This window comes from Cannabis sativa, chromosome 2 (genome assembly GCF_029168945.1).
Source record: "Cannabis sativa cultivar Pink pepper isolate KNU-18-1 chromosome 2, ASM2916894v1, whole genome shotgun sequence".
Classification (NCBI taxonomy): domain Eukaryota; kingdom Viridiplantae; phylum Streptophyta; class Magnoliopsida; order Rosales; family Cannabaceae; genus Cannabis; species Cannabis sativa.
Genome location: NC_083602.1, coordinates 42397759 through 42410702, shown reverse-complemented (window position 1 = coordinate 42410702; position 12944 = coordinate 42397759). Strand labels below are relative to the sequence as shown.

General features: G+C 29.2%; 1 protein-coding gene across 1 annotated transcript; it reads right to left on the bottom strand.

Annotated features, from left to right (window-relative positions):
- Positions 1 to 1177: 1177 nt before the first annotated feature.
- Positions 1178 to 4085, bottom strand: LOC115721329 (uncharacterized). Its single transcript, XM_030650600.2, has 5 exons — positions 3723 to 4085; positions 3145 to 3383; positions 2944 to 3024; positions 1582 to 1932; positions 1178 to 1495 (listed from the first exon to the last, which is right to left on the bottom strand). The coding sequence occupies exons 1-5, from the start codon at positions 3931 to 3933 to the stop codon at positions 1394 to 1396; spliced, it is 984 nt and encodes a 327-aa protein (XP_030506460.2). The 5' UTR covers positions 3934 to 4085; the 3' UTR covers positions 1178 to 1393.
- Positions 4086 to 12944: the final 8859 nt, after the last annotated feature.

Genomic DNA, 12944 nt, shown 5'->3' with positions numbered 1-12944 from the left:
CCGATGATGGTAAACTTTGCTAATGCCCTGGAAAGGACAAAACACTTATCCAAGGTGTAAGAATACCTATCGCTGATTATCATGTCAGTCTAAATCCAGTGAACTGACAAATCAGGGAATAGACTTTCGAACATATAATTAAGATTATATTCCACTGTGTTGACAACACTATAATCATTAACAAATTCATATGTTTTGGACTTAAATAGAATTCATACATTATGTACATATAATCATAGAATAAATCATGTGAACCATGCAACATAAAATGTTATTTCTGATCTTTATTAATAAGTTAATCTGATTATTTTGAAATGAGTTTTATTTAGGGCATAAAACCCAACAGAGAATAGTAAAGACATTGACATAAGTCTATTGGATAAGAGAGAAGATAAATAAGGTTTTAGAATTTGAGAAAGTCCACGCATGTGACAATCCTGCTCATATGGGAGCTAAGGTTCTAACTTTCATTAAGCTAAAGCATTGTCTTAGCTTACTGAACATTGGTGCTTATTAAAACCATGAGAGTTTACCATCATCATTGATTGAGATTTGGGACTGTTATTATTTTGAGGATGAAGGTGGAATTTTTAAATTTTAATCCTCCAAAATAATAATAATCATAACTAACCATCGGTTTAGCTTGTTGGAACCAAGTTGTTTAGCTCCTTTAGTTTTTCAGTCATAATAATTTGTTATCTTGTATGAGCTATAGTTATAAATAACTATTATCCCATTCCATTTTAATGTAACTTGTATTGTAAATGTTAAAGAGAGAGGCGGAGAGTGAGAGAGAGTTCGAGTTTTTTAAGAATAAGAACTCGAAGGGGTTGTACTAGGGGTTGAGAAGAATTGCTATTGTTCTTCTAGTGTAAGTACAGAGAGCTCTCTAGATCTCTGTCATTGGAGTTTGTACAAGTTTAACATTGTTCGTATTGGATTAGTTATGATGGCTCTTAGATGGAGTTATGGCTAAGGATCAATTCGATCTCTAGGCCTGAAAGCAGGATAAATCCTGGTCTTTCTTATTGCTTTTCAATTTCTATTTAAGTTTGATTCATTACTTTGTGTTCCTGTGATTTAGTTATGTTTGATATGGGTAGGTGTTGGATGAATTTGGTTGTTGTTTATGAATTTCTAACAAAGAGAAAAAATTAAAAAAGAGTAAGGGATGATATTTCATAAATCAGTGATTTCCGACCTTGTAGAAACAAGAGTTATAGTAACATACTGTCCAAATAGAATACAATGTGGTTTTCTGTTTTCTCACCTTCTAAACATGTAAAAACCAATATAAATATTAAATTGGTATGAGTGTATATATATAACATGGGTAATCACAATTATAAACAAGTAATATGATATGATGATAAGTGTGAGCGGGCTTTACTTCTTACAAGGTTGTCCTCAAAAACTGTACAACTAAATATAGAACTGCCAGAAGTAATGCAATTTGGTATGCATCTCTTTGAAAACTGTCATCCCTCTGAAAAAACTGTAAGAAAACCCAATGGATTCATTTCATTAACAACAAGTTTGGATTTAGAACGAGCAGAAAAATCTAGCTGCAAAAGTACTCACCTTTGTTGGATCACCAGAAGGGTCTGGATAAATCTCCATATTTTGGTTTTCTTTTGGGAAGCCTCTGGACAAGTTTTTAACAAGATCAGCCAAATTTTTGGCAGCCTCAGTTGTGGCGAAAATTCGACGAGATGTCCAGAAGTAGGCCTGAGTGAAAGAAGATGAAGATGATAAGTCCCAAGACTCCTCATGCTCAGTCACTTGGCCACTGATTTGGTTTAAGGTAAACTTTGAGTTGATTCTTATCACTAACTCTCCTCCAACACCAGCAATGAAAGATTTTGGCTTTCCTTTTATTGTCCACTTGATACTTAGTACACTGGTTGTTAACATGACCATTTCTTGTACACTCTACAAAACACAAGAAACAATAAGCAACTAACTAACTGAATTCACTCGGGTCAAGTTTGGAGAGTAGGATTGGTTTTGATTTAATATAAATGAAGAAAAACATAAAAATAATGAATGAGTTGATACCAGTTGTAAATGATAAATGATAAATTAAACTGGATAAAGTTGTGACTTTTTCTTCTTCTTACCATTGATAAACATGAAGATGGAGCATTTTCCCAATTTTTTCAATGAGATTAAATTAGTTAGATTAGATTATTGGATTACTTCAATTTATACTCTAATCAATTAACAAAGAGATTTTTTGAAGGAGAATTACTTTATATATTATTTTAATTTTTTTTTAAATTTACGATTTGGGTTGCTCCGATAGTTTCTATGTGGGTCGCTATACGAATTTTGGTTGCGAGTTAGGTTGCTGTGTTAGTTATTATAAGTGTTTATATGTCCAATTTCGTAAAAATGCAAAAAATGCAAAAAAAAAAAAAAAAAAAAAAAACACGGTTTTGAAGTATAAAAATAGAAAAAAAAATCATTTTTTTAATCAATAATAAAAAAAAAATAACAAAGGGATTTTAGTATAAAAATACTCCATGAGCTTTATGTTTACAAATTCCATTGATAGCAAAGCAAATGTAGTGATCAGTTGCTTTAGTTCTATAACTATAAGCAAATAGCCACTAATCTTTATTGTTTATTTCTTTCACAAAATTTTTTAGTATTTTTTTATCTGATGTGTAAAATATTTGGAGGTGTAGGTTCGAAACCCAGCAAATGTAATTAAATAATATCAAACCTAGAATTTTGTTAGAATTTTAATCACAGAAAAAAGTTAGTTTGGATTGCTAAACAACAAAAAATCAATGGAGGAGGCATTTATGCTAAAGTACAATTGGTTAACAAAATTATCCAATCCAATTGCTACTTTCCAAAATTTGAGTTGAGTACCATAAAGTAGACAGAGAAACAAAGGAGAAAAAAAAAAGCATTGGTGATTTATGATTGACTCACCACAGAAGGGCTGTCCAGAGCAGTGGTTATCCATAGAGGTCTCTTGTACTTCTCACGACCTGTAAAACTTCTAAGTGGATCCTGCATTTTCAGTCATAATAATAATAAATCATCATACTATGAAATAAAGTCACAAATAAACAAAGCAACAACTACATGTACAATATGATTATGATTATGAATAAATATAACTGCACTGACCTTGTATTTAACAGAAACAGCATAGGTTCCAAGGGCACGGTTGCCTTCCCTAAGCTCCAAAATATCACGAGCCAGCTGTCTAGCTGTTGATTCAACCAAAGGGCTACTAATACACTCAAACTCATTGCATAGCTCACCAAAGTTCATCCCATCTATCATCTTATTAACATCATCTGATTTTTCACTGGCTTGATCTGTGGTGGTGGACACTTCAGTCCTACTAGAATCATTATTTGTAACTGCAACAAATTATTAGAACCAAAAACATTTACAACAACAAAAACAGAAACGATCCAGTATTGGATCTTTGTAACAGTTCCTGAAGTGTGTATAAATAAATAAATAAATAAATAAAACATAGGTTCATGGCTTATGTAACAATATTGTTACTATAAGTTACTAAAATGGCTATTTAACTGTCAAAGTATCACAATTGCATGGTAAAAAAATGAAATCATGCCTCTTTTTATCTGTTGCATTTTCACTAACACATGCACTCTTTTTCTTTTCTTTCCCATTTTCTCATCAGCCAAACAAGGGGGTAACAAAAATAGACTGAGAAAGAGGTAGCATCAAACCTCGGAGTGAAAAACTGTGTCTGCAATGGGATGAAGCAATGGAAGGCTTGTAAGTGACACTAAACTTCTTGTGGCGGATACCGGTGGTGGTGGAAGCAGCGGCTGCAGCAGCAGCACCAGCTTTGGCCGTGATGGCAGCTAGAGCAGAGGACGAAACAGAGGCACTCATCTCTCCCCATACTGCTGGGGACAAGCATTGGTGGCTACTCATACAATAGAATTAGAGCCTCTCTTTCCTATTTTTCTTTTGTGGTTTTTTTCACTCTTGTTTTTAGATAAGGTGGGGGCTACCTACCTACACATATAACGTGTCTTTTCATATTATGTACACTTGGCTTAATAAATTATAGTTCCTTTCTCAACTACCCTCCTATCATTTCACTTAAACCATAGAAATAATTTTTTTTTACTGGTTGTACGTAGTTCCCAAAACACAAATTACACTCATAATGCTGCAAAGTATACACTGAATAATAAGTACAAATCTAAACTCATATTACATCACATTAAGCACAAGGTATTAGAATATTTCTAATTAAGGAAATAAAATAATATTATTGATTCTGATAAATGAATAATTTATATTCATTGAATCTGGACAGAATCAATTACGTAATATTCTATATATGGTCAGATTTCTATATTCATTACCTGATTTGATTTCTTGAATTAATTGTCAAAATATTCTGACAATTAATGTGGCACAGATACTGATGGAGTATCTCACCTATAAATATAGGGTCTCGGTCCCCGAGCTCCTCACTCATTCTGTTCATAACAGCAAATTCCATCTAAAGAGAGTTGAGAGAGCGAGGAAGCCCGATTACCCATGGTAGTCAATTTCCTTTGCAGATCAAAGCTTAATGTGGGATTAATGCTCAAAGAATCAATGGCTGGAGGTATTTCGATCCTTATATTCATATAGTGTATATGTTTGTTTATTCCGCATGTTATATACACATACATATGTTTCAGTTTATACATATAAATTGTCTAACAGTTGGTATCAGAGCGGATTATATATCTCTGCCTTGATTTATTTTGAGTTTCATATATATATATACATACATTTACGGGGTTCTTCATTTATAATATAATATATATTTTATGTATATACTTTCATATTATATAATTCCCGATTATATATATATATTCATATACTCAATTTTTTTATATATACATATATATATATATAGATATTTTCTTCATTTCATTAGGTATATATATTGTATATATATATATATGTTCATATATTCATTATATCATATTGTTTATATACCTAAATGCTATATATAAATATATACAATATATACATTTCATGAGTATATATATACATACGGTACATTATTTTATTTTCTGTATATATATATGTATATATGTTTATATATACATTATACATTCTGAATCAATACATTCATATATTAATATAGATTGTTCTAATGCATGAAAACTCCTTTTGAAAAACAAAGAAATCTCCAAAAAAAAGACTCGAAATTTTGGGTGATTTTAAAGTCTTTGTTTTACGTGTTTTCGATGCATGAAATCTATACGAATGGCTTAATTTTTTCATTTAGATCATTTTGGAATTGATTTCATGAATTTTGGTCGTCGGTGTTGTTTTTCAAGGCAGTGCATTTTTCCAAAAAAACAAAAAAAAGGAAATATTCCGAATTTTTTATAATTTTTTTTATTTATTTGGAATATTAATTAGTTTCCTATTTTGTGTTAATTTAGTCCATAAATTGCATTTAGTCAATTTTCTATTTTTGTTTAATACATATATCTAGTATAAATTGAAAATAGAAATTTGTTTTAATTTGGTAATTAATTACATGATTTATTTAGGCATGTAATAATTGTGCAATTTGTATAATTGTGCATCTAATTATTTATTACCAAATTTATGTAATTTATTGTTTAAATTAATAAAATTTGAAAAATCTGCCATTAAGTACATTCTTTAATTTTGCATTTAATTCATTTCATATAATTAATTGTACTAATTTGTATATTTACCTTATTTATACAAATTAATTATTAGTGTAAATATTTAAGATATTATATGGTCATAAATGCATAATTAATTATATATTATGGAATTAAGCATTTAATTTCTTATCATACAATAATTGTATTAATTTGTATTTATTTGGCAAATTTATGTTTAATGCAATTAATTTAGATTTGTATGATTTAAATGCTATACATAAATTCCTTTTATAGTGCTAGATATATTTAGAAATATTCAAACATTAAGATATGTTGAATATTTTATATAGCACATTAAGTTTCATAAAACTTCATAAAATTATTCATAAAATATTCATAAAACTTCCTAAAATGAATAAAATATGAATAAAATGTAAGTAATTTTATGGTTTGACATAAGAAAACATGAACTTGGGACAAATGCTCATATCTAGAACGGTTTTTAATGATCTTCGGACGACCACACTAGGAGCACTAATCTCAGTGATTGTTTATTATGTTAACAACGAAATTACTTTTAGGTAGAGCCCAATACCTAATGTCAAAGTGAAAATATAATTTTATATAATTAGGGAGTAGCCACAGCATCCTTATTTGCATAAAATTATACATTAATTAAAATTCACCTTAATGGACATAACTTGTAATTAATTATATAGGTATAATAATTTTACCCCACAGAGATTTTATTATATTTGTATAATTAATTAGGATAATATGTTAAATTAAATTCTCTTAATTTACCCCACAGGGAGTTATGTGGATTTAATTTAATAGTGTTATCACAAATTTAATTAAAGATAGATAATAATCCTTCATTTTCCTAAACTAATTGTTTAATTAAATCTATCATAAGGTTCATCTAATTTTATTAAATTTAAAATTTAGCCCACAGGCAATTTTAGATTTAGTAAAATTTTAATCTTCAGTTTATACTTTGGTGTCTAGTGAACCACATAATTTTAAATAATTAGGGAGTAGCCACAGCATCCTTAATTATATAAAATTATATATATTAAGTGGATTAAGATCACATAATGGACATGAATTATGTGAACATAATAATCTTACCCTACAGGGATTTTATTATTTTTACATAATTAATATGTTAAATTAAATTCTCTTAATTTATCCCACAGGGAATTATGTAGATTTAATTTAATAATTTTATCAAAAAGTATAAAATTTTGAAACATTTATAAATAATTAAGTGTTTCATACTTTTCATTGAGATAGAAATATTAAACTTTAAGTTTTTTCATAAATTGTGTAAATCTATCATAATCTACATCTAAATCTAATCTTATTAAATTAGAAATTTAGCCCACAGGCAATTTTTGTTTAATAAGATTTCATATTTAAGCATGTTTATTCATTGGTAAAAACATGATTCATTTAAACCTCAAAACTATATGTAATTTTATTACATCACTATTCATAAATTTCTTCCATACAAGTAGAAATTTTCAAAATTTATTCTGATAACTTCATTTAGAATATACAGTTTTTACTGTATAATTAAGAAAAATAAATCACTTTATTATCACCAATAAATTTTAATTTATTGTGTATGAATTCATTCTAATATAGTTAATGTGATTATTAACACATAGTGGATTATTTTAGATTGTTATTCCACATTCATAATTTCTTGCAAGGTTTACAAATAAACCTAAGAAAGTCAGTAACTGTGAGCAAATCTTATCCACAGACAAGATAAGTTCTCACATTTAGAAGTTTAAGGAACAAGCAATATAGTAGTGGCTTTGTTTTAAAATTGGCAAAGACCTTTATGTTCCAAGATTCTATTGAAACTTGATTTAGACACATTTAGAGGTCTTTACTACAAATGATGTCACTCATAAAGATATGCAAGTTCAACCTGACAATAAGAAATGTGTTATTAATAAGAATTCTTCTACATTATAGCACCAAAAATTATGGAACATATCTCCATAAATAGAATAAATGATAGTAAATGGTGGGGATCTTCATTACACTAGATTTTACTAACTTTATTTAGAACTTGTGTGAATTTCATTAAGAATATGTATTCCAACAAGTCAAAATCGGTGCATACTAGAATTCTATCATATTAGAAATCATACAAGTCAATTAATTTTGAAGACATGGACTCAAATTTTGCATCTCTTTTTTTAACGATTACTCACATAAATTATTTTCTACAAAAGTATAGATTTATATGTTTCAAAGACATTTAAATCTTAAGTAGAGAAATGGTGCATTTTGCATATTAAGATAGTGAGATCAAATATAAAATGGAGAATACTACATTAAAATTCGTGAGTATGGATAAACTCCCAGTCTATTTGCAAAGTTTCTTTAAAAGCATGGGTTCATTGCCCGATACATATGCTTGGTACAGCTAAATTATAGTGTGTAACAGATTTAAGAAACTAACTATTTTTTGGACATGGGGTGGAGCCTACATAGAAAACTCCAAACCTTCCTAAATCTTTGTCTATTGATACTCTTCAATGGGGTGTACATATCGAATCGTGTTCTAACCAAAGTTGTTTCTCAAACATATTTTGAGTTGTGATAAGGTTGAAAACCGACTGGATAACATGTACACATTTTATAAATACCCATATATAGTTGGAGTACAATTATCAAAGAAAAGATCTGGGCCCTAAACCATAAATGAGCATATTTCATTTGAAAAGCAATAAGGTTTAAGGGTTACATATTTTATTATCCATCTCACAACACTAGAATTGTAGAATTAAGAATTGACTTGATCAGTGGGAGTGATCAATCTAGGAACCTAGTTTCTGAGAAAGATCATTCATATTTTCTCAAACTTCCACCTCAAGTGTTAGATTAATTATGATTCACAACAATTCTTAAGATTACTGGTTATTGAGAATTCATAACTAATCATTAATAATATACAAGTCATTGGTAAAATTCTAATAAGTTATGTTATTTAGTAATTGCTTACAATTTCTAAAATAACATGTTATTGAACCATTTGCTCTTTTAAGAGTTTGTTGGTCCATCCTTAAGATGACTTATTAGAACAGTAAGATCAATGTTTTCTAGTGATTACATTTTGTACAATAAGAGTTCAACTACAATATTAATTTGAGACATAAATTAAATTATAGAATGATAAAGAATTGAAGTTGTAGTACAACATGCCATGAATGAAGAAATAAATATCTTAAAGAGCGATTAATAAAGTTTATCTTTAGTAAAGTTGCCTAATGGGGTGGAGAACATTAATTAAGCATAAGTTTTTTTCACCAATAATATTCATTAGGCAACATTGAGAAACATAAAGATATAAAAGAATATTCATTGCTAAGAAGTTCATTTTGAACTAAGAATCAATAACAAAGGAGATTTACATTCTCACTTGTTTTTATAAATGATTCTATTATAGACCTTGGCATTTGTTGCTCGTTTCAAATCATTAATCAATTCCAAACAGTGACCTAGAGGAGAAGGTATACAAACTACCATAAAGATTTTCCTCTAATAGTGGTGAACATATGCAAGCTTAAAGTGTCTACCTATAGATTAAAACAAACATCTCACAAATTGGTATTATATCATCTTTTCTTTAGGTTTGAAAAGAGAATTATGGAAATAATTATATACCAGAAGGTTAGTGGGAGTAATATTTGTTTTATACGTAGACAATATGTTACTTGCAAATGATGATAAAAGTTTTCTATATAAGTTGAAATGATTCATATCTCAAATTATTATTTTGAGATAAGGAATATAAATAATATATATAATTTTAATTAATTAGAGAGTAGCCACAGCATCTCTGATTAAATAAAATTATGTATTATTCATCTGATATAACTTTTATCTTTAAGTGTGATAAATTCAACTCGAACCAGCATCTGAAAAATGATCTGGAGTGAGAATAAATTAAGAACATTCATTCGCTTCTATTTTAGAAGCCTAATGTATGCCTAAGAGTCTGAATAAGACTTTGCATTACATTTGTTTCAGGATCGTTAAGCAGTATCAGAATAACTAAAGTTAAGATCACTTTATTCTTCATACAAAGTGATGAGGTGTCTTTAAGATACTAAAAATTATATTCATACATATTTTAAGATGAATTGACCATCTGGAAATATAGTTAACCAATTAGATTCTAACGTACTTCACTAGTTGTATTGATTCACGTAAATCAATATTTTATTACAACCTTAAGATTACCAGTAAGTTATATTGTAGAGAATCTTGATTGTTATTTCCACTATAGAAGTCAGATTCATTTATTGTTTTGAGGATACATCTTGTATGATGTATTATAGAGTTTCATAGTAGGCCTAGAGTTCAGAATTACAGTTTCATTAGGCCATTAAGAAAATTTTGCGATAAATTCAGCTACAATATTTATGGCTAATAACTATAAAGTACTGGTCGAAGCTAGCATATCGACATTAAGTATTTAGCCATGAAAATGCGTGATAAGTGGTCATTAATCACGCAAACTGAATTGGGTAATCGCATATCCTTGACTAAAGGCATGCCGCAACACAAATTCAAGGATCATAAAGTAAATATGGGATTCAGTTAACCCATATGCAGTTTTTTATTTGTACAACCAAAAATTATTTAATGAAACTCTAATTTCGATATTTTTTCATATTTATGTGCACCTTAATTTCATCTGAGAAATTTATCGTAAGAGGACCTGAATAAACATAAGGGTTAGGGTTTATTCACTTAAGTACATTGCCACATAAAGTACATTGTTATATAATAAATATATCGTAATACATGGAAGATAATACTCGACTTATAATGAGGACATGTCGCTATGATTCGTATGTTTATTATATAATGAGGAACGTTTGGGTTTGAATGTTTTAGTTTAAATGCTGACCAAGTGGGAGAATATTAGAATATTTCTAATTAAGGAAATAAAATAATATTATTGATTCTGATAAATGAATATTTTATATTCATTGAATCTGGACAGAATCAATTACGTAATATTCTATATATGGTCAGATTTCTATATTCATTATCTGATTTGATTTCTTGAATTAATTGTCAAAATATTCTGACAATTAATGTGGCACAGATACTGATGGAGTATCTCACCTATAAATATAGGGTCTCGGTCCCCGAGCTCCTCACTCATTCTGTTCATAACAGCAAATTCCATCTAAAGAGAGTTGAGAGAGCGAGGAAGCCCGATTACCCATGGTAGTCAATTTCCTTTGCAGATCAAAGCTTAATGTGGGATTAATGCTCAAAGAATCAATGGCTGGAGGTATTTCGATCCTTATATTCATATAGTGTATATGTTTGTTTATTCCGCATGTTATATACACATACATATGTTTCAGTTTATACATATAAATTGTCTAACACAAGGTACTATTATTGGACCTCTGACTTGCATGTTATCCGAAAGTAACTTAATGGAAGCTGGAACTGCACCTATACATAATATATATAAATATAAATATATATATATATATATTCATACAAATAAGCTTTGGGGAGTTTCGAACCCCGACCTTGACTTGGAAAGCCAAATTCTTCTCCTTATAAATGGGATTAAGTTCTCACTAATCGTAGAGGGAGAATTGTGATTTAAAAAGTAGGATAAGTAAAGTATATGATATGATATAAGAAGTAACATCTCGAATCCAATTAAGAATATTCTTATATATGGTATTGAGTTATGATATATTATCATTTTGGGACGTTCTACCATATAATAAACAAAATTACTAAAATGGTTCTTTTATTGTATAGTCTTAATTACTTGATTCTTTAACTCTTATTTTAGTGCACTTATTGAAATATAGAAATTCTCATTCTTCTGTTCTCTATGTCTTTTTTTTTTTTTTTTTTTTTTTTTTTTTCTCTATTCTGTATTATTTTATAACATCTTGTATTATTATTATTTTTATTTTTTTCATGTCACTTTGTAAAACCTTCTCTCTCTAATTGTTTGTAAAGAACTATGTAAGGTGCTGAGAATTTCTAATAGAGTTATCATGAGTCATGACTAAAAATGAGTGTAGATTTAGAAGTATTTTTTAGCCATTCTATAGGTTCACTAAGAACTCTTAGTAATTTGTTTTGAGCAAGAAGAGTTCTAATCTTCTTCCTCCAAATCCTATAATCTCCTGATCCATCAAACTTGTCAACATCCACTCTAATATTACTCATATTAATCAAATTAAATAAGATAATAAATGCCATAGATAAGTTTGATCATCATTATCAATTTCTTTTCTTTTGAGGTTTCTAGGTTTAGCTACATTGAAAAGTTCATTGTTTAGTGAGATTTGTGTATTTAGTCTTAAAACATAAAGCCCTTGTTCTATGGTAGCAACACATATTTCAAATCCATTACGAGAAATTGAACAATTAGAACTCGAAAAATTCAATATATAAGATTGTGTTTGCAAACATGAGACACTAATCAAGTTTCTACTAAAGTTTGGAATAAATAAAATATTTTCTAAAATTAAAAATCTTTGTTGAAACTTGATGCGGGCTTTTCCTCTAGCTTTGACCGACACTAACTCGCCATTACCAACTTTAAGCTTTAACTCTCCTGGAAGCAGATTTTCCCAAGTTTCAAGCGAGTGCAAGAAGAACATACATGGTTAGTAGACCCAGAATCAACAATCCAAGCGAATTTGTCGTTCTCTAAAACACATGATTCAAAGACAAAAGCATTACCTTCGTTTGAATTGTTTAGAAGCCGGGGACATCGTTCTTCTTGATGTCCCTTTTCATTACAATTCGAACATAGAAGATTATGTCTGATAATTGTACTTGAAGAAGCAGCTTTGCTAGAGCCTTCATGCTTAATCCTTTTCCTCTGATTAAGATTTGCAAACCCAGGAGGACCCATTGCAATCAGATTCCGTTCATGGGCTCGTAATTCTGCTTCGAGCTTGTCCATGTCGGAGGAGTTGAAATTGTTGATCATGTAAGAAATAACAAATTCATTATACTCCGGAGGAAGACTATTAAGAATGAATTGGACCCATTGTTCTCTTGATAAATCAATCCCTAGTAGATTTGCCTTTTGGAACTTCAGATTCATCATCAACAGGTGCGAGTTTATGCAACTACCAGGATGCATTTTCACACTATAGAGTTCTTTTGCTAAGATATTAACTAGGAGAGGATCGGGGTGAGGGTTATTCGTATTGGCACTACAACACATCAATAAAACAGAAGTAAGGTTTTGGTTCATAAATTCAT